Source organism: Corapipo altera, unplaced genomic scaffold, assembly GCF_003945725.1.
Source record: "Corapipo altera isolate COAL_440 unplaced genomic scaffold, ASM394572v1 65, whole genome shotgun sequence".
Lineage (NCBI taxonomy): Eukaryota > Metazoa > Chordata > Aves > Passeriformes > Pipridae > Corapipo > Corapipo altera.
Window position 1 is genome coordinate 9,058,646 of NW_020884891.1, and position 21,068 is coordinate 9,079,713.

At 39.7% G+C, this 21,068-nt stretch overlaps 1 protein-coding gene across 2 annotated transcripts in view; it reads right to left on the minus strand.

Moving 5' to 3' along the window:
* The window catches only part of TENM1 (teneurin transmembrane protein 1), a 761,525-nt gene that overhangs the window by 35,861 nt on the left and 704,596 nt on the right, over nt 1-21,068 (minus strand). For both annotated transcript variants that reach the window (XM_027645293.1, XM_027645294.1), the window contains 2 exons: nt 20,616-20,848; nt 10,341-10,495 (listed from right to left, as the gene is read on the minus strand). In XM_027645293.1, the coding sequence (XP_027501094.1) occupies nt 10,341-10,495; nt 20,616-20,848 (388 nt within the window). The remainder of the gene's footprint in view (nt 1-10,340; nt 10,496-20,615; nt 20,849-21,068) is intronic.

Here is a 21,068-nt window from a genome sequence, read left to right on the forward strand (position 1 = left end):
TACAAGTTTCAACCATTTGACCTCTTCTGATTCCCCAAATTTTTGGCATACCTTTCATGAGCCACCCAACAGAGTTATGGTAGCAATAGCAAAAATCACATTGGTTTTGTTGTCACTATTGATACAGACACTGGATTATAACTCTGAACTGGTGAGAAAAATAGAAGAAAAAAGAAATACATATGGATGGAGGACCTAAAGGGTTTTACATCATATCATGACTTTCCCTGGTTCTCACCAGAGACAACTACATGCTGTTCAGTTTCCTATTTTGCTTTAAGCAGTTGATTGAATGGCTATTGAGTGATGTTCAGACATTTATGATTTTCCTGCAATGTGACCTACATTGCTAAACTTCATAAATTTATTCTCCAAGGCAGTGTATCATTTTGCATGCCACACTCATCCCAAAGGAAGCTATCAGCAGGAGATGAGGCCCAGTTTGTAAGAGCTGAATGTCCTTCAGACATTTTTAACTAATTTGTTTGTAAATGTGTTATTGTCAGAGTAACATACTGCATAAAATGGTGCTCTCTATCATTCTGTTTGCAGCTCTCTGTGGCCTCAACTCCATAATGCACAGCTCTAAGCATACTCTCTGTGTGGCACGCTACAAATGGGCACAACCCATTTCTGTCTTGACATTTGCAATTTTTTTTCCTCCACTGACACAGTGTCTTTCATTATTTTTTTCCTTAGCACAAAAAAAGGATAGAAAAGATGCTGCAGCAAACATGGTATCATGGAGAGAGGAAATCAGGCAATCTTAGCTGTCACTGCCCACGCTGCAGCTCCTGCCACGGTACTATTTGTGATTGTCACAGCTTATGTTGGTTTAACGTCAGCAGCTTGTAAGTACAACTCAGAGCAAACCTGGTCCTAATAATAATAATGGAGATATCACTAATAGCTCCACAGCAACCCTTCTTGGTACTAAAAACTTTTCAGTCTTTGTTTACAACCAGCTTTGAGACTCAAGAAGTACCCAGACAGCAAGAGAACAACACCATACAGAGCTCCCTCATGCTAATATGCTCCTGAGTCCTGCCCTTTGTAAGCTGTTACTATGGTGTTGTTTTGACAAGATCTGCCTACTTTCAGGTTCCTCTGAGCAACTGGACCACTTTGCAGGCCTGAAGTATGGCTGTGCTGCCTCTTCTGACCCTGCTTCCACCAGTTATTGAGGTGCAATGCTTTCAGTTATGCAACCTTACCCACACTTTCTTCTAAAGCTTGCAAATGCAGCAAGTTGCAGCTACATAGAATTACAATGTCCTGATGATGGAATTAAATGCCTGTATTGGTTTCTACACTTACACTGGTTCTAAGCCTCTATTTCTGTAAGCTTTTTCCTGATCTGTGCTGTTGTGAAGTGAGACCAGTAGTCCAAAGACCAGCTCTCACTCCTCTAAGATGTAGGACAATCTTCCTTTGACCTAGTCAGTGCAACAATTTCTGTCCCACCAGTGTGTGACATCTCTGCAGAATGGACACCACCATCTCTGGTGCCTGCAGGCCTCAAACCTGCCTTGTACTCAAACTCCAGACTTGTGACAACCCATTTGGTTGTTGCTCCCCTGCCTCACTCCCTAAGAAAGAAATGCTGTGCAATGTTTCTAAACGGCCAAACCAGAACACAGTCTGAAAGGCTTGGAACAGAAGCAGTAAAGACAGCTCCACATAGAGCTCAATTATTATTATTCACTTCATAACACAAAAAACCTGTTACTTCTGTGGGAGGTCCTTCACCCCATAAATCTGAGAGGAGCTGCTTGGTGAGAGGAGAGCAACATGCACACAGGACCAGCCCTGATGATTTTAAAAAACATGGCTAATGTAGGAATTGCCTCCAGAAAGAACAGAAAATAGCTGTTTCTTAAATCACAGGCAGACCTTGTTAGTGGATGTGGATGAACAACTGGATTAGAAAAAAAGGAGGGGCACTGCCTGCTTGGCTTTCCTTTGCATGCTCCTGCCAAGACCTACATTCCCTGCTCAGCAGACCTGGGGTTTGAACTTCAGGATGTCAGGGACCAGCTTTCACTACCTGATTACTTATGGTAGCTCTGCAGTATATGGAGAAACCACACACACCTATCCATATACAGACATAGTTACATTTGCATATATTGATATAGATTATGCATTAATATATTCTTCATGCTTACATTTTGTCCACTATGTCTTCTCAACAGATGAAAAAATCAGATGTAGTAACCAATATACCTTGACCCATTGCAGACTCCCACCAGTCTGGCAAAGCTGTATGGAACATTTTCAGCAGTGCAATTCAGCACAGTAGATGCAGCCTCTACCAAAAATAACTGATCCACTCAATTCCATCGTAACTGAAACCATATTTAAATGAGAGAGATAATCAAAGGCTACTTGCACATAAGGAATAAAAAGTGGAGAATTGAGACAAGTTGGTTGCTTGTGAAAGACTGACAGAAGAGCACAAAATAAGGCAGGGTTATCATCTGAGAACCCATTCCCCATGGAGCTGAGAGAGGGTCAAGAGTTTGAGGAGCTCGGCAGTGTGCTGGGCCTTGGCCATGTATGGTTGGTGGGTGAGTTGGAGGAAGTCTGGGGGTGGCAAGGCAGCTTGGATGAGTTGGAATTAGTGGGTGGACACGTGCAGGGGCTTTGTGTGTGTGCAGGCAGCATTTGGTGAGCGTGAAGTTTCTTTTAGTCAGGAGGATGTGCCTGAGAGCACCTGGCGAGCAGCTCCAAGTAGCTGAGCTGCTACCTTCTTGCCAGTCATCCACTTTTTACAGAAGTTTCTTCCTTCTTGAGATTTCTCGTTAGAAACAAATGTTTGAAAAAAGAATTTAAATCTGGCTCTGTGTAGCAAGAGAAAAGTCATGAGCAGAGGTCTGTCAGGTCTCCTTCACTTCCCCATCCAGTGTCTAACACTGCCTCAACAATCAAAGAAAAAGATGCAATCGCTGGAAGAGTTGATTAAAATGTATGCAGTCTTTTACTCACTAGTAATGCATTATTTATGGCAGATAATTGAAATAAATTGCTGTTTTGCAGGTGCCCAATACAAAAAGAGCACTTGGGCTTTAAGGAAGAAATTGCAGTGTGACTTCATTGCATACTATCTCATGTCTATGACTAATATTTCAAATTCAGTGATAGAATAATTTGATTGGAATATAAATTAGCTGTACTGAAACCACCTTGCTTTCTGTTCGATATTCTAAAAATCACATTATATACCTACAAGTTTGATTCATGAGCTCTCATAGACTTTTTTCCACCGAGGTCCTAATCCTATGAGCCTCTTTTCTCTCAGCTCCTGTTGAAAAGAGGCTATTTAGCTGCTCCTCTACCCCTGGGAAAAGATTATTTTACCTTATACCCGAAGATCCTTTTTCAAAAAGGCTTTTCGCTTGGTTTTGGATGCTAGTGACTGCTTGTTCCTGAATATGTCATTATGGCTGGAATTATTTTGTATAGACTTATGGTTTCCAAAGAGTAACACTTAATTAATTGGAGGGAGGATTCATTTTTGAAAAGGTTTGTAAATGCCTCAGTAAAGACCTGTTCTGGCTTATTTTTCAGAAGTACCTACTTTCCCATGGGATACAGTTGCTCCTTGCTACACACTCGCCTCTCACTACCCTTTCAATTAAGCTTGGAGAAGTCCTGGTTCCACTGAAGTCAGTGGCAAAGCAGTTGCTGACTTTGCTGGGGCCATGACTTTCACTCTAGTTAGCTTCTCTGGTACTCTAGCAAAGCTGGAGAAGAAAGAACATGAAATTAAGCAGTAGAGTAAAAAGAACCAGAGAAGAAGATGACTTTATACTGGAAAAAAATAACAGCTTTTGTGAGCTCCTTCATGCAGCAAAACCCAGAAAAAACTAATAAAGTTCTCTTCTAAAAAGAAAAAAGCTCTGAAAATCTTCTGTAAAGGAAGACCACAAATATAAAAATATAAAGGTCTATAAATTGTCATTTCTGCTTTGTGTGCTTTTTGTTCAGCAATTTCACAAATACATTTAAACGTGATTCTGCAAAGCACTGAAAAACAGTTCAGTGATTTGGAATATTTATGCTGAATTAATTACACATAATTAGAAGAGCATATTAAAAGACACACACAGGTAGAGGATTAAAGGGAAAGGAAGAGCAGGAGTAGCTTTTCAATACCTTGCTACAGTGAAAACAAAGTCGCTCCTTTTTGATGGCAGCTCTCTAACACAATTAAAATGTTATGCATCTACTGTTAAATAAATGTCTTTTGTGCTTTCTGCCTTTACAAGAATGCAGTTTATACAGCCGGGTATGTAGAGAAACATCTAAAGGGAGAGTGTGATTTCTGACCTGCGAGGCTAATTAAATAATCAGCTTCATGGAATCCTGCAGTTGCTCTGCAATATTCTATTCTCAACCTGGCTTAAAAGAAATTCAGCCTAGAATCAATTTGGTTTTTGTGCTGGCAGTTCACTCCTCCTCTTCTCACCTGGTCATCAGATCATATTTTTGTCTTTCACATTTCTTTTCCTTCTTCCAAATGTACCCAGTGAAAGTTCTGTTCAGGCTGTTCTTGCTCTGATGAGCAGACCCTCATTGCTGCTTTCAAGTGAGGTCACCATGTCCTGGGAGCTTTTTGTTCTGCTCAAAAGGCTTCCACAATGCCACTGAAGCATATTGTGCCTGTGCAGATGCTGGTGGGGAGCGCCTGCAGCACTTGTGACTGCGGGAGCAATGTCAGCGTTTGCATTTTTGAGATATATACTACATTTTCAAGCAATTCTGCTCATCTCTACTCCTGCTTTCCAGCAGTCTGTCTCTCACTTCACTATTTCAAGTAGGTCATCAACAGCATTACTTATCGCCCTCTCCCCTCTTCTCCATCAGTCAAAGCAGGTTGTCCAGGACACAGCATTCTTGCCATGCTTGGGTCACCTTTAAACCCTGTTCTGGAAATCTGCCTTTTAATTTGACCTGTGCAAGCAAACCGCCTGCGTAAGTAACACTGTCACATTTTTACAAGGGAGCAAAACATTTTGCAGTGTCACTGAAGTTTATGCGAAGCAACACAATATAGATGGTTCCCTCACGTGGAGAATTGCTGAACAAAGGCTGATAAGTGCAAATGTCAAGAAAAAGTCTTCAAACCAGACCTTTCATTTTGGAACACAGCACTGACAGTTATTAACACCATCAATCAGGTTGGAGCTATTGCTTTGGCACAGACTCGTGCCTAGTGGGACTGACATAAGCTCGAGAACAAGGCCATGGTTACAGGCAAAGAAAAAGCTCTTGGGATTCATTTTCTGTTGACTTGCAAATGTTTGGTCTCTGTATTTGCAGTGACTGCGCTCGAGATTGGTTTAAACAGCTCCCAAACACAAAGTGCAACCACTCGCACAGATATAAATGACTTATGGTTCAGAGTGGTGGAAATTCAGCCCACATATTTCTCATGGGAGGAAAGACACAGGATGAAATTGCAAGATGGTAGAAATATCTGCTAATTCTCTCTTCAGCTTTCACCATAGCAGTGGAGGCAGAACAGCAAAGCTTATCACTCAAGATGAGCTGTAGTGTTTTTACTTTCACACAAAACCTCCCACAACGTCAATATAACTTCCAAGAACACTGGATCTGATGAAGTCTGGTTTCCTAAGGACTTCCATTGCATGGCTGACTGACTTGGGAGTTTAATAAGATCCAACATGAAATGAAGCTTTTCCTGTCAATGGGGCATTTATTACATCCTGAGTGGACTCTCTGGAGTTTAATAAAAGAAAGCTTATGCTGTAATATTTCCTTTTGAAAGGGCACTTTAGGTCTCTGTCCTCCAACTGGATTAATATTTTTTATGGAACGTGTAGGAATTTAATTGTTCTGGAGGCTGGTGTTTCTCTACAAATTTGTTTGAAATTGGCCCAAGCTTTTGATGATTTTGATTTATTGTGAGGAAAAGAACACTGACAAACAGACAGACATACCAACACAACGTGCTCTCATGTGCTATCAATAAACAGGGTAAAAAATATCTGTATACCCCAGGGATGTGCAAACACTCAGAGGGTGTGTACACGTGAGAAAAAAAGCAACCTAGAGAGGCCTCTAATCTAGACCAGCATCCAGCCCAAAGCCACCAGGCAGTGAAACAGAATGATGAACCCGTCTCTTTGTCTTTCTCTCCCCATCCCAGTCCCTTCCCTTCACACTCCTGTTGTGACTTGTGGCCAGGAGCCCCTACCACAGGTCCTGCTGCAGCCAGCCCAGTGCTGGGGCAGGTTTGGAAAGGAGTTGGCAGCCCAGCAGTCCAAAAAGGCAGTGGGAGCATTTTAGCTCAAAGCTGGTTTAGAGTACCTACAACAGCCTTCTTACCGCAAGGGTACGGAAAGGTAGGAGATGTAGCCAGTAACTCTGTTCTCTCCATTTGGGCTTCAGTCTGACAGAAGGACATACTCAGTAGTCTGTACCACTGCGAGAACAGTTAGCTTAGTCCACGGGGCCTTCAGCTCAGATGCAAAAGTATAAGGTTCAAAATGGGCTTATTATTAATTTAATTAACCTACAACAAAAAAATCTTCCAAAGAACACATGAAGAACAGGAGCCAGACCTAGAAGAATGCAAAGATGGAGCAGCAGGGGCATTCATCTGAAAAGTCTGGCATTCTGAGTGGTGCAGATTAGTGTGGTGAAAAAAAATCACGGAACAAATGAAGACCAAGACCATTCTTTGATATTCCTGAAAGAATGTTTTGCCTTTACAGTTTAGCTTTTGTCCACGTTCTAGTATTTAGGGATTCAGAGGCAGCATTTTCAAAAAATATGATCAGTTCTATCAGAATGAGATACTGGAATAACTAATTTTAATGTAGGTGTCTGCTAAGATCTGGGTGCCAACGGTGAGTGTTGAGTACATACATACAGATATTCATCAACATAGCTCTGAAGAGCCACTTTCTTTAGATTTGCTCCTTATCAACTAATCAAAATGATCTGTGCTGAGAAGAAAAGTCATCCAAGTTTTATACATGCCAAAACAGTACTGAGAATGCTGGCATACCATATAAACACCTCAACTGAATGCCCTTTTCCTTCTAAATTCAGATTAACATCCCCCCAGTGAAGTATGAGATCAAAGTAATTAATCAGAGCTTGGTGGGTTATTTGCCACAACATGTAATCTTTTCAGCCCCAGCTGTCCTTCCCTCCCCCGGTTATGAATTCAGAATATTATGCTTAAGAAGGAGAAGGTGGTGAATAACAAACACAGAATGATTAATAAGAAGTAATACCATGAAAACTGATATTGGAATAAATGATTAAACCCTTTCATAATCAACTCATTTATTAGAGTGAATGTCTTTAAGTGAAAGCTTGTCATTTTATGGTGGTGTTGCAATGGACTCTATGTGTTTACTCCAAGAGTATATTTTTGTACTTCAGTAAATTAAGAAATACTGATTTTGGGCAAGTTGTTGATTTTATTGTCAGAACAAATTTAGCTTTGAGAAATGATTTTATTAACCTATTTCATAATTCCCTATAAACACACAATTTGTGAGTAACCCACATTCTCTTGATTTAAATGTCATTTGTAACTTAGCCAAAAAGTAATTTAGGTGGAGATGGGCCAAATTCATTTTTCATTTATGTTTATGCCATTCTGGAATAAACTCAGTAGTCTTGCAAGGATATACAATTGTTTCTGACTAAGTGAAAATATCATTCCCTTATTTTCATTGATATAATTCCAGATTAACATGCTTGACTTCAAGGGGATGTGATTATTTCACAGGGTTTCTGGTTATCAGCAACAATTATGGAAGAAGATGATGGGCAAATATGACACAGTTACTTTTCAGAATGTGCATTCTTGGCATTTATTTTATGTCTATGATTTACTGTGTATCTGAAGAACCTCAATGGCATGGATTTTATGAAAAATTTCAATGAATAGGTTTACTTAAACCCTCACAAAACAAATCCTACAAACAAGAAATGCTTCCAAAAGCTCTATGTTGCAGATTGTTCACAATATGACTTCACTTACCAGTAAGTAATTACACAAAAAAATTATACATTATCTCTAGCCTTAGAAAATGAGACTGTCCACTTTTTAGGGATGTATTTATATGCCATAATTTATAATGTTTTTTAGAATATTTACTGTAAACATTGACAATTCAACTGAAGATTATCTCAATCTATATTGAGATATTGGGAAATCTTGATTTCCCAGAATGCTGAAACAATTGCAAAATTTTAAGAAATGTGCAGCAATATTTTCGTGTAGGTGCTACAGCATGGAAACACCTGGAGTGCTCATGGAAAATAAATGTTTATTTCTGCTTCTATGAAAAGAAGGCCCTTCCCCAGCTGAGTGCTGATGTCCCAAGAGCAATATGAAGAATAATTGGCTCTATAACATGCTTTTTCTTATCTATGCAGAAGCCCATCCTCCATGGCATTGGAACTATATTGTTGAGTGAGGTAAACTAAACTTGTTTCTGTCAAGTAGCCAACCTACCAAGAAACAGGCTTTTAGAGCTATTTAAATCTACTTACAAATTTAGCATATTTGATTTCAGCCCAAAACGTTTACCTTTTTAATTTAGTTTTAATTAAAAAAATAAATACTTTTATTTCTGTACTTGTCAGACCCCCTGCTGAAACTCATTTGCTACGGGGTATTTGCATTTTTCAAAAGGAAATGAAAAATATCAAACCTCACCATTTCAGATTTAGTGAGAGGTTTTTCTACCGAGCAAAATCAGCAAGAAAAATTGAACACGAATACACAGCATGCATTACGTGGCCAATAAAGTGATTATTTGTACAGCCCGAGACCGCGTATCAGAAGGAGAAGGCAGGGATCAGGCACTGCACCTGGTGCCCTTCCCTGCACCTCAGAGGTATCTAATCTGGTTATGGGTGCCCCAGGCAGTTGTTGTATGTACCCAAGAAGCAAGGTGATGTGCTTCAGGCAGCTTGGAGTTCCATGAAGCCTCGCTCCTGCCAGCTGGTGTGTGGCAGTGGAGCGGGAGCCCTGCTGGCTGTAGGGTCTTGCTCATCCCCTGCAGGACTGGCTGGCCTGCAAGGAGAGCTGCCAGAGCAGAAGTCAAGGTGCCCAGAAGCTGTATGATCTTAAGGCAATTACCAGGCTAGTTTACGCTTGGGTTTAACACAACTAAGCCAGTTGACCCTGTTCTGCTTTACATGGAATAACGATGCACCTACTGGACTCAAGACAATACAAAGGCCTGTCTATCCCAGATCTGGGAACAGGGAGGCTGAGGTTCCCCTCCCCACATTTGCAAACACACAGGGTGCAGTGACATGTGAAATGGAATATAGACACATTTTCCTGTTTTGATTCTAGTAATAAAATACCCAAGTGCTTTTGTAACAGCAGCATTAGACCCCATCATTTCATCCTGTGAAATTTGACCCCACATTCTTCATGTATGTGAATGCAAGGCCATGGTCACCTGCTACTTAGAAACGAGCAACAAGCTCTTACCATTGTTATGCATTGTATTTTAACCGTGATTTTCCACTTGTGAAGGACGGAGGAAAGGGCAGGGAGAAAATGAAATGCAAAATTAACCCGATCCTGGTTATTAGTTTACACAGTCCATAATATTTCAGTATGTCACTTGAATGCCTAAAGATTTTTTCAAGTACAGCTTGAAAAAGTTGATTAATTCAAGTATTTCTTGGCAAAGGCCAAGCCCTTCCTTGTGCTGTCTATAAGCCTGGCTCACTGACTAGTCAGGAGTACCATTTACGTTTCTCCATGATTATCTGTATTTCTTTTTTAGCATAAACAAGAGATGTGATAAGTGTCTTTTAGTCCTATTTCTTTTACCGTGCTCTTGACATAAGAACTGAAAAGCATTTTGAGAAATGTATTGACATGCAGTAGCTTCACCACAATACTGCAGTGGTGTAATTACTCACTGTAATGCTCCTTCACGACTTAGACTTAGATGTAAACAGAAAACGTATTTTTTTCTTTTTACTAGTTCAAGCAGATCAGTGTGAGTGCTGGACTATGTGAATGCACTTACACTTCTGAATATCTTCTTAGAAGACCTATCTCAGAGTAGCAAGAAATTTTCTAATGCAGTTTGTACTCTTTACTTACACGATATCTCCTGGGAAAAAAATCAAGTGCAGTTTTGCATTTACAAGATACACCTTAAAACAATTATGTGAAGGGAACATCTACTCCATACTGCGCAGTTCAGAATTGTCTGACCCATCCAACATATTTGATATACAATCCTGGTACAAGAAAATAAGTTATCTGTCTCCACAATGTGTATAAAAGTGACAACACATGAAAACCAGGTGCCTACCTGAGTGATGTCCATTCCAGAGTCACAGCTCAATGGCTGGGTTGATGTGAGGCCATTTGAACCTATTATTGTTGTGATCACACCATTCTCATCAATTTTCCGTATCATAGTACCATCAACAAAGTAAATAAATCCATGCTTATCTACAGTGATACCTGGAAGAAGGGGAAGGGTAAAAAATAGTGTTAGTACTAGCATTATCATGATTAAAAAGTATGAGCTTAAAATGTTTCCTATCCTCTTAGACTCTGAAAATCTGATTCAAAGAGTACGACTTCCCCCTCCCTTCCATTACTATTTGAAGCTTATACAAACTGTGTATGGAAAGATCATAACCATTTATCAGGCTGGTTTTGACTTAAAGGGAAAGATATGAGGATGAAACAAAAAAACACCAGCTTTGCTTGTAATGTAATTATACATACATAGAATGAGGCTGTTCAATAACTCCACATCTGTCATAAAGTGGGTAAGACTAGCTTTTCTAAAAACTTATTTTACAGTTAATTTTTCTTCATTTTCATTTCACTTTCTTAATTGTCATGCAGAGCCAATATTTTTAATTACTGCACTGTCTGAATGATCAGAGTATCTCAGCAAGGAAAAAGCACCCACAGAAAGCAAAAGAGACTTCTGTCCTGCTATGGGCTATACATATAAATGCTTCAAACCAGGTTCTGCTCAGCAGGCAGAAGGAACCCCTGTGCTGCAGAATGTATTGCAGTGCAGTGCTGCCCAAGACAACGGTCATGTACTGGAACCAGGCTCATGACAACTGTGGCCATCAGCAGGAGCTGGTAGCAATTCTCCCACTCCTCCCTCTGGAATAGGTCTTGCACTGCTGCACTGCACAGGAGGGCTGGACCTGAAATAAATGTGGGGGCTATGCATGGGAAGGTCATGGTCCTCTGTATTTCAGTGGGGAAACAGGTATAGCCATGTCACAGCCTTGTTCTGTCTCTGCCTAAGAGTTCCCCTGCAGTTCTTCCTGCATTCAATTTGAACTGTAGGTAAGATCTTTCTTACCTCAAATATTGAAAATATAACCAGAAGAGCAATTCTATTCATGTAAGGTTTGTGAAATCCTTTCTACCAAAACCGCTCAATTTCTTGCTTTAAACTACTTCATAATTTCCCATTTAAAGTTGCATAACTTTGCAATTATAGCAGCTGCTGTGCACAGCCAAGCTATTTTAATAATGAATTTATGTTCTGCTACACAGAAATGAAAAGCAGAGGACTTGAACAGATGGTTTGGACAGTGGCTTATATGGTTCTTGATTTCTGTCCCCTGCATTTAGGACAACTGAAGGCTGCATGTACTCTGAGTTTACAAAACACTTGTCTGCACACCAGTTTAGGATCTCACACAGCAATTCCACATGTCATTAAAAAAGAAAAAAACCCCAAACTGAATTTCCTTACCTATCAACCCCGTTTTCTTATACTTAATTTATTATTTTTTTAATATACAGGAGCAGTTGTTGCTGGGGAAAAGGAAGATTAAGCAGTCTGGGGGGCAAGGACAGGACCAGGAAGCCCTGATGCAGAATATGCATCTCCCATGGGGCTGGGAAAAGCAGTGGACAGTGTCCCCAGGCCCTGAAATAAATCTTTACCTGGCAGCTGGAAATGCCTGGGGATGTTTGAGTTGCATACACAACTGAATGTAATACACTTTCTCTTTCAGTGTTAACAGCCAGGGGCAGGCTCCCAAGACAAATTGCCCATGACTGGTTCTGAGGTGCCTCTTCACCACCGGTGATGTTCAGGCACCTTGCAAAGGTCTGAGGGTATGATCACAAAGTTCTAAGGGTATCATCACATAAAAAATCCAAAAGCCACAGCAGCTAACTTTAGTGTCTAGCACCCCCTGCTCCCTACTATCTATCAACACAGTGTTGGGAGTAGAAATTAATTCTTTTAATTGTCAGTTCAATGTATCCATCTGGCTGTGAACTGCCACTAGAAGAGGGGTATTTACCATCCTGACACCTCATCCATCCAGGACAAAAGCTGCCCATGGACTGCTGAAGTGCCCAAGGTACAGGGCTAGGCTACATCTCTTCTTTATGCAAGATAGCTGATGACTGAACTGTCTGGTTCTCCAGGACATATGTCACTTGGGGAACTGAAACCACCTGGTGGGGGCTGCATGGGTTGGCTGGGGAAATCTGGGAGGTTATAAAAAGGCTAAAGAAGAGCTGACAATCTTAGGGCCTGACTCCCTGCCAGCCTGCGAGCTCATAGATCGTGACTCCTTGATTCTGGCTCCCTCAGAGGATCTTCAGTCTTTAATTAAAAAGTAACAGTGCTTTTGGAATTCCAGAACAACTGACAAGCTCCCGGCTGTCATCTGCTTCTGAGAAGTCCAAACCTGAAAGGCTGAAGTTTTGAAGGTGAACTGAGGTAAAGGGTGTGTCTGAGCAGCAAAGGGGTTTGTTCTGGTGTACGGGGGATGACCTCTGTGTTCCAGTTTTGGGAAGGGATGGTCCTTTGTACCTCTGTTTTTACCTAGTTCATGCTAAAGAAATGTTGCAATGAAGAGAACTGTGCACACAAAAGGCTGGAATTAGCTGGAACTGTGCACACAGTGCTGGAGCCAAGGGCACCTCCTGCTGCTCCTGTTGGGATGCTCAGAGTTTCCCATTCCTGCCTGGGCTCCATCCTGCCCTGAGTAGCTTTATGCTGTAAACCTGAAGTATGCCAAGGGATTGACAGTAAATGGAAAAGTTGCTAGGAAATTCTTCTAGGGTGTTTTCTTTAGAGATGTGTGAAGGTTGAAAACAAAGGTCTCTTCAGTCCCAGCCTCCTCCTACTTTCTTGAGAAGAAAAAGCCACGCTGGGCTGCTGCGGCAGGGAGGGTGTGAGGAGCAAGGACCACTGTATGTGACTGCTGTGGTGCTGGGCATGTTTCAACCTCACTGATATTGCATCATGTAGTGATGATATTAGATGGGATTTGATTTGCTTCCCAGTGCAGTTCTCAGGCTGAAATGAGAAACCTGATGTGGGTGGAAAGGGCAGCACATGTGCTGTGTCTGAGCCTGCCGTTGCGGAGGGGAGGTGCTGCGCGGTAAGCGAGGAGCTGTGCTTCTCTGCTGGATCAGATCCATGCCACGGATAACACAAGGCCAGGATCTCTCACTAGGGCAAGTGCATCTTCTGTTTTGCGCAATTTCCCTGAGAACAGATGGCTGTGTTGGCTGCAAACCATTCATTATATAAAAATCAGAAATTATGCTGCAATGAAATAAAGCTACTCAGCTGTGGGGCTGAATGGATTTCAAACACTGACTATATAAGAAATCCAAAGATCTTTTAATGTTACTAGAGTCCATGTTGCTCTCCAGCCATAGTAGAAAAGCAATTAACTACAAGGGAAGCACATATGCCAGTGTGATGGCATAAACAAAGCCATGTCTTCAGTATTTGCACTAAATTCCTGGTATTTCCTAATAAGCCAGTTTCTTCAAGTACCAGTGTATAGATGTTCAACAACAACCTACTGCTTCCAGAGCTTATGACTCTATAGTAAAACAACAGGACTTTACCCACTTGAAAAATTCTTATTTAGGTTTTGCTGACAAATACCCTACATAAGGCATCTATTGGAAATCCAAATACAGATTTCTGGCTAAACTGTCCCAATTTATTCATTAGAGTTGGATTCATTAATGCTTCTGTCACATCTTGCATGATGCTTCACATAATCTGTACTCCAAGAGCTTATTTTTAATCCTTTTCTGACGTACAGTGTAATGCTGAATTAAATCACACACAGCACTGCAATTGTGCTTTAATCACCAAGGAACTGGGGGAGGAAACATGCACATGCTGAGGGTAATGAATTGCACTGAGTGCAAGTAGGAACACTGCTCACTCCACGAGTGAGTAAAAAGGGTAATTTTTAGGTACCTTTTTTTTTTTTCCACACAGAGAAGGAGATGTATTGGGCTCTCAGTTTGATTCTGTTTTTTTTTTAAGGAACTGTAGCACTAAACTTGATGCCCAACTGACGATGCCTTTGGGCAGTAAAGTGGCCTATTGCACAAATGACAGACTTACCCTGCTTGCATATAGATTCCTCATTAAACACTGATGTCTGGGTAAGGACAAAATAAATTTGTGCCATGATTTAGCCTTGTTGTTTGACTCAGAGCTGAGTACCAATCTGTTTTTAGTCATGTTTAGTCACTGAGACTGTCCTACATAGGAGAAGATTGTGTACCTGAATGTAAACCAGTAGCTCTTATGAAGATCTATTTCCAACGAATTTACATGCAGACATCTTAAAAAAAAATTCATAATACTCAGAGGTCTTTTAATCAGTACTATTTGAATTCTGTAAACTAACATTAAAAATTAACTACTGCTAGTGCAGTCACACATGGCTACTAAGCACTATCACTAGAAAGACTCTGCAGAAAGTTTTGCTTTAAATGTTTTCTCCAAAAAATAGTACTTAGGAGATGGGCTGGGTACACCCACGATAAACACAGAAGGCTGACTATAAGCTCTTCTGTTATATGCTCTCTTTTGGTTAAAGGGTTATTTCCCTTGACAGCTCTGCCTTAGTGCACACCTGTACACCTAGAAACCAAACCGGTTGCTTTTTGTGTAATTCTCAGAGGTATAAATTCAAAATACATATGAACTTTCAGTCTAGAAATTTTGGCATTTCAGCATTAGTGGAGCTAAGCTTATAGTGTTAAAATACAGATTAAAAGTAATACAGTAAATTCCACATGAAGATATTTTCTTAAGATGCTTTTTTTTCCACCCCACATCATATCCTACACCTGCATTCTAAAAGAATCTTTTTGGGAACAATTCCTTTTCAAATACATCAATGAAGAGCAGCCTGAACTATTTGTTGTCCAGTTCTGGAAATTCTACTTTACATTTTTTGCTCAGCTAAAAACTTGCAAGTGAGCATTCTATATTGAAAACTTCTAATTAAACTTCTGAAGAATTTGTAAAACAGCACCTAAAACTACTGCTGAGGATGGATAAAAGAGAATGCCACCTTCTGCTGAAGAACAACTGTATTTAGAAGGAACTTGTGATTCTCATAAAACTTTTAATAGGAAGAAGTGAATCAAATTGGTTAATTACCATTTTATGGTGGTAAAAGGGCAAATTACATGCCATCCATTTCTAAACTTCTAAATGTCTTTGGTGCTTTTAATTAAAGCTGCCATCTAGAAACTAAAGCAATTTTATGCAATTAGTTATTTATAGGTTACCATAATACACCACTCAAAATATGATTCAAATGATTTGCAGTCTCTTGCCTTGTGATCTTTGTCATCTTTACTTCATTACTGTCTCAGTACTAGCTGCGAAATATTCAGTAGTCCTTTGTCAGCTGGAAAACGGTACTTGCACTTGAGCATTGTTCTCTTTAGATGCAGAACAGTAGATTTGGAGCAAACAGCATTTTTAACTACTGACAGCAAATGGAAATGTTGAGCTTCCAGCCTGAGACATGATGATTGGGGTCATGCTTACTGCTGACATGGGAGAGCAGAAAAGCGAATAACTAATGAATTCAGAGGAAGGTTGGATAAAATTTAGGAAAGCTTGCTGTCCAAAAAGTTTACAATGTTCTACAAGATTGCCAGACTTTGGAAATCATAGGTAGCTCAGACTACTATGAAGAAACATAAGGAATAAATTTTGCTGAATTAAAATTGCACAAGATTATTTTTTTGCTGATTCTACGATGCGTATATGACAATGACTTGAGGCTGCAAATCACCTTGTGTTGTCTACTTCTAACTTTATGTATTGCTAATGAAACATCTAACTCCATTTTACTTCCCTTATTGAATTCTATGGAAGGGTTGAAAAGGTCTTAGAAATTTACAGAATAGTAAAGATTGCTGTAAAAATAGCATTGGTTATTACCTTCGAAAAAGGTGGGTTTGTTTACACAAAAGACTAGATTAGAAATTTTGTGTGCATCCTACTGAAGCTAAGAGGAATTCTCCAGCTGAGCAGGAGCAGTCCTAAACAGTCTACTGCCATTTGACAAATCTAAAGGTCTAATCTGAGTAGTTGTTCTTTCAGATTTTTTTTTACTTTAGAAAGCATTGCAGAGGATGGTGAGCAACAAGACTGATTATTTCAGGATGTGAGATCCTGGGGTGAGCATATCCTCAAACCCATGATCTTTTTAAAGTAATATTTCCTTAGTAAAGTAATTGCAGGCAAAATAAATAAAACTACACTGCAGAACCAATATTTTAATTAACCTTTCATTTGTATTGCTATCTCATGGCCACGGCTCTGAGTGAAAGAGGTCTTTGCTACAGGTATGTATAAAGTATTTTTATGCTGGGATTTGGAAGTTTCTCCAACCTTTTATGTTTCCTTGGTGCTTGCTTTGAGGTCACTGCATCTGGAGTGAGGTCACTGCACTGCATTCAAGTACTCTGTACTCAGTGTGCAGTCTGTAATTTCTTGAGGCATTGACTACACATGGTTTGCACAGACAGTGCGTGCATCTGCCTTCTAGAGTCTGGTCTGGACCCAGGAGTCAAAAAGCAGACATTGCAGGGCTTTAAATGTTTAAATCTTTAGATTTAGTCCTCGGGCTTTCAAAAGCTGAAAATCACTTCTGATGTTCAGGGTGCAATCACTGGAGGGACTTGCTCTTTTCACAGTTACATAGTTTGCATTTCCACCACAGGTGTCCGGTGTGAATGCTCTGAGTTGGTCTCAAATCCAAGGTGATTGAAATCGGATGTCAATCGGACACTTTTCTTATCGTGTTGACTGGGAGACACTGAAGCTCAGCAAAAACGTGGTAACTTGATTGTCTCAGCCTCTCACTGCCTCTGTCAATTAAGCTTAGAAAGTCAAATCCATTTACACATCTAAAGCCCTCTGACATCAGAAGGGCAGTGTAGGTAAGTGTTTAATGGTGTTGATTCAAGAACTGGCTTTGCAGCGCTAAGTACAACAACTCCCAGGTATTTCCATTCATTTTAGTGCTTCTTACTGCTTCAATACTCAATGACTAATCTAGTTAAAATCAGGACATTATCCCCTAGTGCCTTATCATAAACACTAATCAGATTGTTTAAATTATAGTGTTGGTGACTAGATGTACCATAAATATGTTTTATTAAAAAAATCCCCAAACCCACCAAACAGAATTCCACACCCCAAAATTAAAATCTGTTACTTGGTAAAGTTCAAGTGATTGGAATTCAGTCAGTGATTAATATCTTGTGTAGTTACTTCTTCATTTTCAATATCTTCTTGTGTAATAAATGTGTTCAGCTTGTCACAGATCTTATTTTATATCTCCACCTCGTATCATTTCACATTCTACTTAAGTACTTGGTCATCTATTACATGACTCATTAGTCTGAGATCTCTACAGAATTATAGAAAGTTGCAGTAAAAATAATATATTGAAGTTCAAATTTCAACTACATCAGCCATGCATGTTTAAAAGCATCTTTCAAAGTCAGCTTAACATACAATAGTGCAAGATTGATGTTCACTAAGCCCCATCTCTAGTCCTTCACAGAGAATTGGGAACAGACTGAACAAAGCTATGTGTGTTTGTTACCTGCAAAATGAAAGTTGTGGAAGGATCAAATCATAATTGATTAGTGTGACTTCATGATGTTTTCCTGTTTGGCATTTAATTCCTGGTCACTAGGTAAAGTCAGTCTTCCCAAATAGATAATGAGAGATAAAAGTTGATGAAAGACTTAAATCAATAAATAACAATCTAGGACTCTCCTCAAACCTCCCTGCAAGCCCAATGAAGTAGAAAAATAGGTACAAGTTCAGAAAAGTTAAAACACTGAACTTTCATTCAGAGAAATAAATAAGAAGTAGAATTTGAATTTCCATTTCTTAATGTACTTTTGAGGATGTTACCAAACAGATTAAGTTTCACAAGTGTTACACAGTAGGTATTTCTTACCAGTTTTGCAAATGGATAAACTAAGACCTCTAGATAAGCCCTTATTCTGAGTCACAAGCAGCCAACAGCAAAAATCAGAGCACAACTTTTAAGGTGTAACTAACCGAGGTCAGACAGCCACTAAATGGAGTTTTTTTCCAGATATTACCTTTCTACCAAGTAAGAGGGAAATTTATTTTTCATTTCTAACAGGAAAAAAAAGAATACTGAGGACAAAAATAAGAAGGCAAATGAAGTAAAAAAGCTAAAAATATTTCTATATTGGCTTAAAAAATAAATACTAATCTTGTTTGGTCATTGAGTAATGCAAGTGATTATATTTAATCATATCTTTGCAATTACTCTGTCTGCATTAGCAGGGAGCTATTGTTGCATCATAAAAATCTCAGAGATAAGAAATTAGAAGCAATTAATTTATTTCTGTGGTCATATACTACATAACATTGTCTGTGTGTCCAAGCATTTTTAAACATGGTTAAGAAGTTTTGCCAAAATTTCCTGTGTCCTAGAAACAATAGTTTTGTGTTTACTGTTCGAATATTATTTCAAGAGAAATGTGACACTTTCTGACTTGACAATTATTCCAAGACGAAGCAAAATAAGTGATCCAAAAGAATCTCTAAATCTGCATTTAAGTATGTGAGACATTTATGTTTCTTAATAAATAACAGATCTATGGTAAATAGTTTCTACTACTTTCCAAGGTTATTCAACCTCTTACAGTTTAGAGGAAAACAAGTCATGTACCTGTAAGGCTGCTAGGATAATACACTGATCACACTGTGCTGATGGCAACAGGTTGATGCTGTATTTTGCTAGGCCCTGTACAAAAAGGGCATGTGGTACTCCATAATTCCTTGAGATTAAAATAAAAAACTTAACAAACCTAAACATTAGAGTAGATACATAAATCAGAAGCAGCTGGGAGTCACTGGCACTGAATGTGCCAATACAGGAGTCATTGTCTACTAACAGTTTATTTTTTTAATAATTGCTGGCTGTCCCAGAACTCCTGACTCGTAATTTTATTCCTCTGAATTTTTTTGTGGCTAGAACCTTCTGATAAGGAAGTCAGCTATGCATGGGCATCTCTAAGTATGGAGCACCTCACAAATTTTCATCAACATATTTCCCCAATAAGAAAATAAGATGCAACAACTAATTGTATTGTAATTGGACAAAATCAACTGTAATCAGCAATAAAACATCAATCACTTTCACAGAATCACACTTTCCTGATAATGGATCTGAAAACATTTTTTTTTTTTACTATTTTTAGAATTGATTCATTACATTAATTAGCTGCTTGAAGATTAACATTCATTTGTACTTACCTCACACTTACCTTCTATCATTAAAGACATGTTAAAGTCACTCTATAATTACAATGTGTCTCTTGCTAAGCCTTAAAACAGCATTATTTGCTTGTCTTAGAGGTATTTCTGCCTGGATATACATTCTAATTTCCTACTGATGTACAGGTCTCCTTTATTAGCTCACGAAAAATAATCAAACCCCTTCCCTGAGGCCAGTCACGAGGCGGGAGCAGTGTGCTGCGGGGGAAGCACGTTAACAGCCCACGCAGGGCTCTGCCTCGGGAGCTGCTGAGTACCCTTTGTTCCAGGGATTTCAGTGGGAGTTGAGGGTGATCAGCTGCTTTAGAGCATCAAATCCAGAGACTTTATCACAGTCCTAATGCACACCGCAAGGGGATTAATTGTGGCTTTGGTGGGGATTCAAGGCTTCACATGCATTTTGCCTGTGACAACACTGGATGTACTGCGACAGGATGGCTGCAGCAAAATGCTTATTTCATGTGCAGCAAGGGAGATGCTCATCTTTTTCAAAGTGTTGTAATAAGAGAGGACAAACTAGAGTGCCAAATAAACTTGATTTTGCTGGCTGTCTGATTTGAACAGCTCTGACTTAATGTGTATGAGTAAGCTCTGTTAACATTACAAGACTCACCTGAATGCATAAAATCTAAAAGATGGACTTTGAAACCATATAATTTGCTTAAGAGTTAGATATAATTAAATGCTGCCACCATGCAATTGAAAGGTTATGGAAGAGGAGTGTTGTCACAGAGGGAGGAGTATTCAGAGTAGGCTAGCTGGAGCCTGCTGCCCATGCTGGTCCCTCATAAAGGACTGACTGTATTATAGATGTGAGTGAGCTGTATGAAATTTTTTGCCTTGCTAATAGTTGGTTAAATCATTGCCACAGACCCATTTTTGTACATCCAGTTGCATCTGAGTTCCTAAATAATAGAAAGAAATGACAGGTGACTAACACAAAGTACTTCGGATATGGTCTTTTCTTACCTCTTGGGCTGTTGAGAGAGGCCTCGGACGCCTTTCCGCCATCCCCACAGTGACTCTGGTCAAATGGAAGGCACTGATCACCTGTTCCTGCCACCACGTCTGCATTTTTGGCCAGATCCTTTGTTTCAGTGAGAGATTTTGCTTTATAGACCTTCCTGGTGTTGGTATCTGATAAGTAAAGGGATTCTGACACTGGATCAACGGCCAAGTAATATTTATGTGCAGGGCTTGTACTGAAACAGAAGAGAAGAGAATCACAGTCAGCTTGTTTTTCTTTTACATCTCTGTGGCAGCATAACAATTATATTATAATTATCTGAAGACATCTGCTCAATGATTTTAAGAGGACAAAGACATAAGTGAGAGCAGTTTTAACATGGGTCATGCAAAGCACCGCTGCTGAGAAGGAAGGAGCTTGTCCTGGTTGCAGAGCCTGTCCAGCCAGCTATGGGG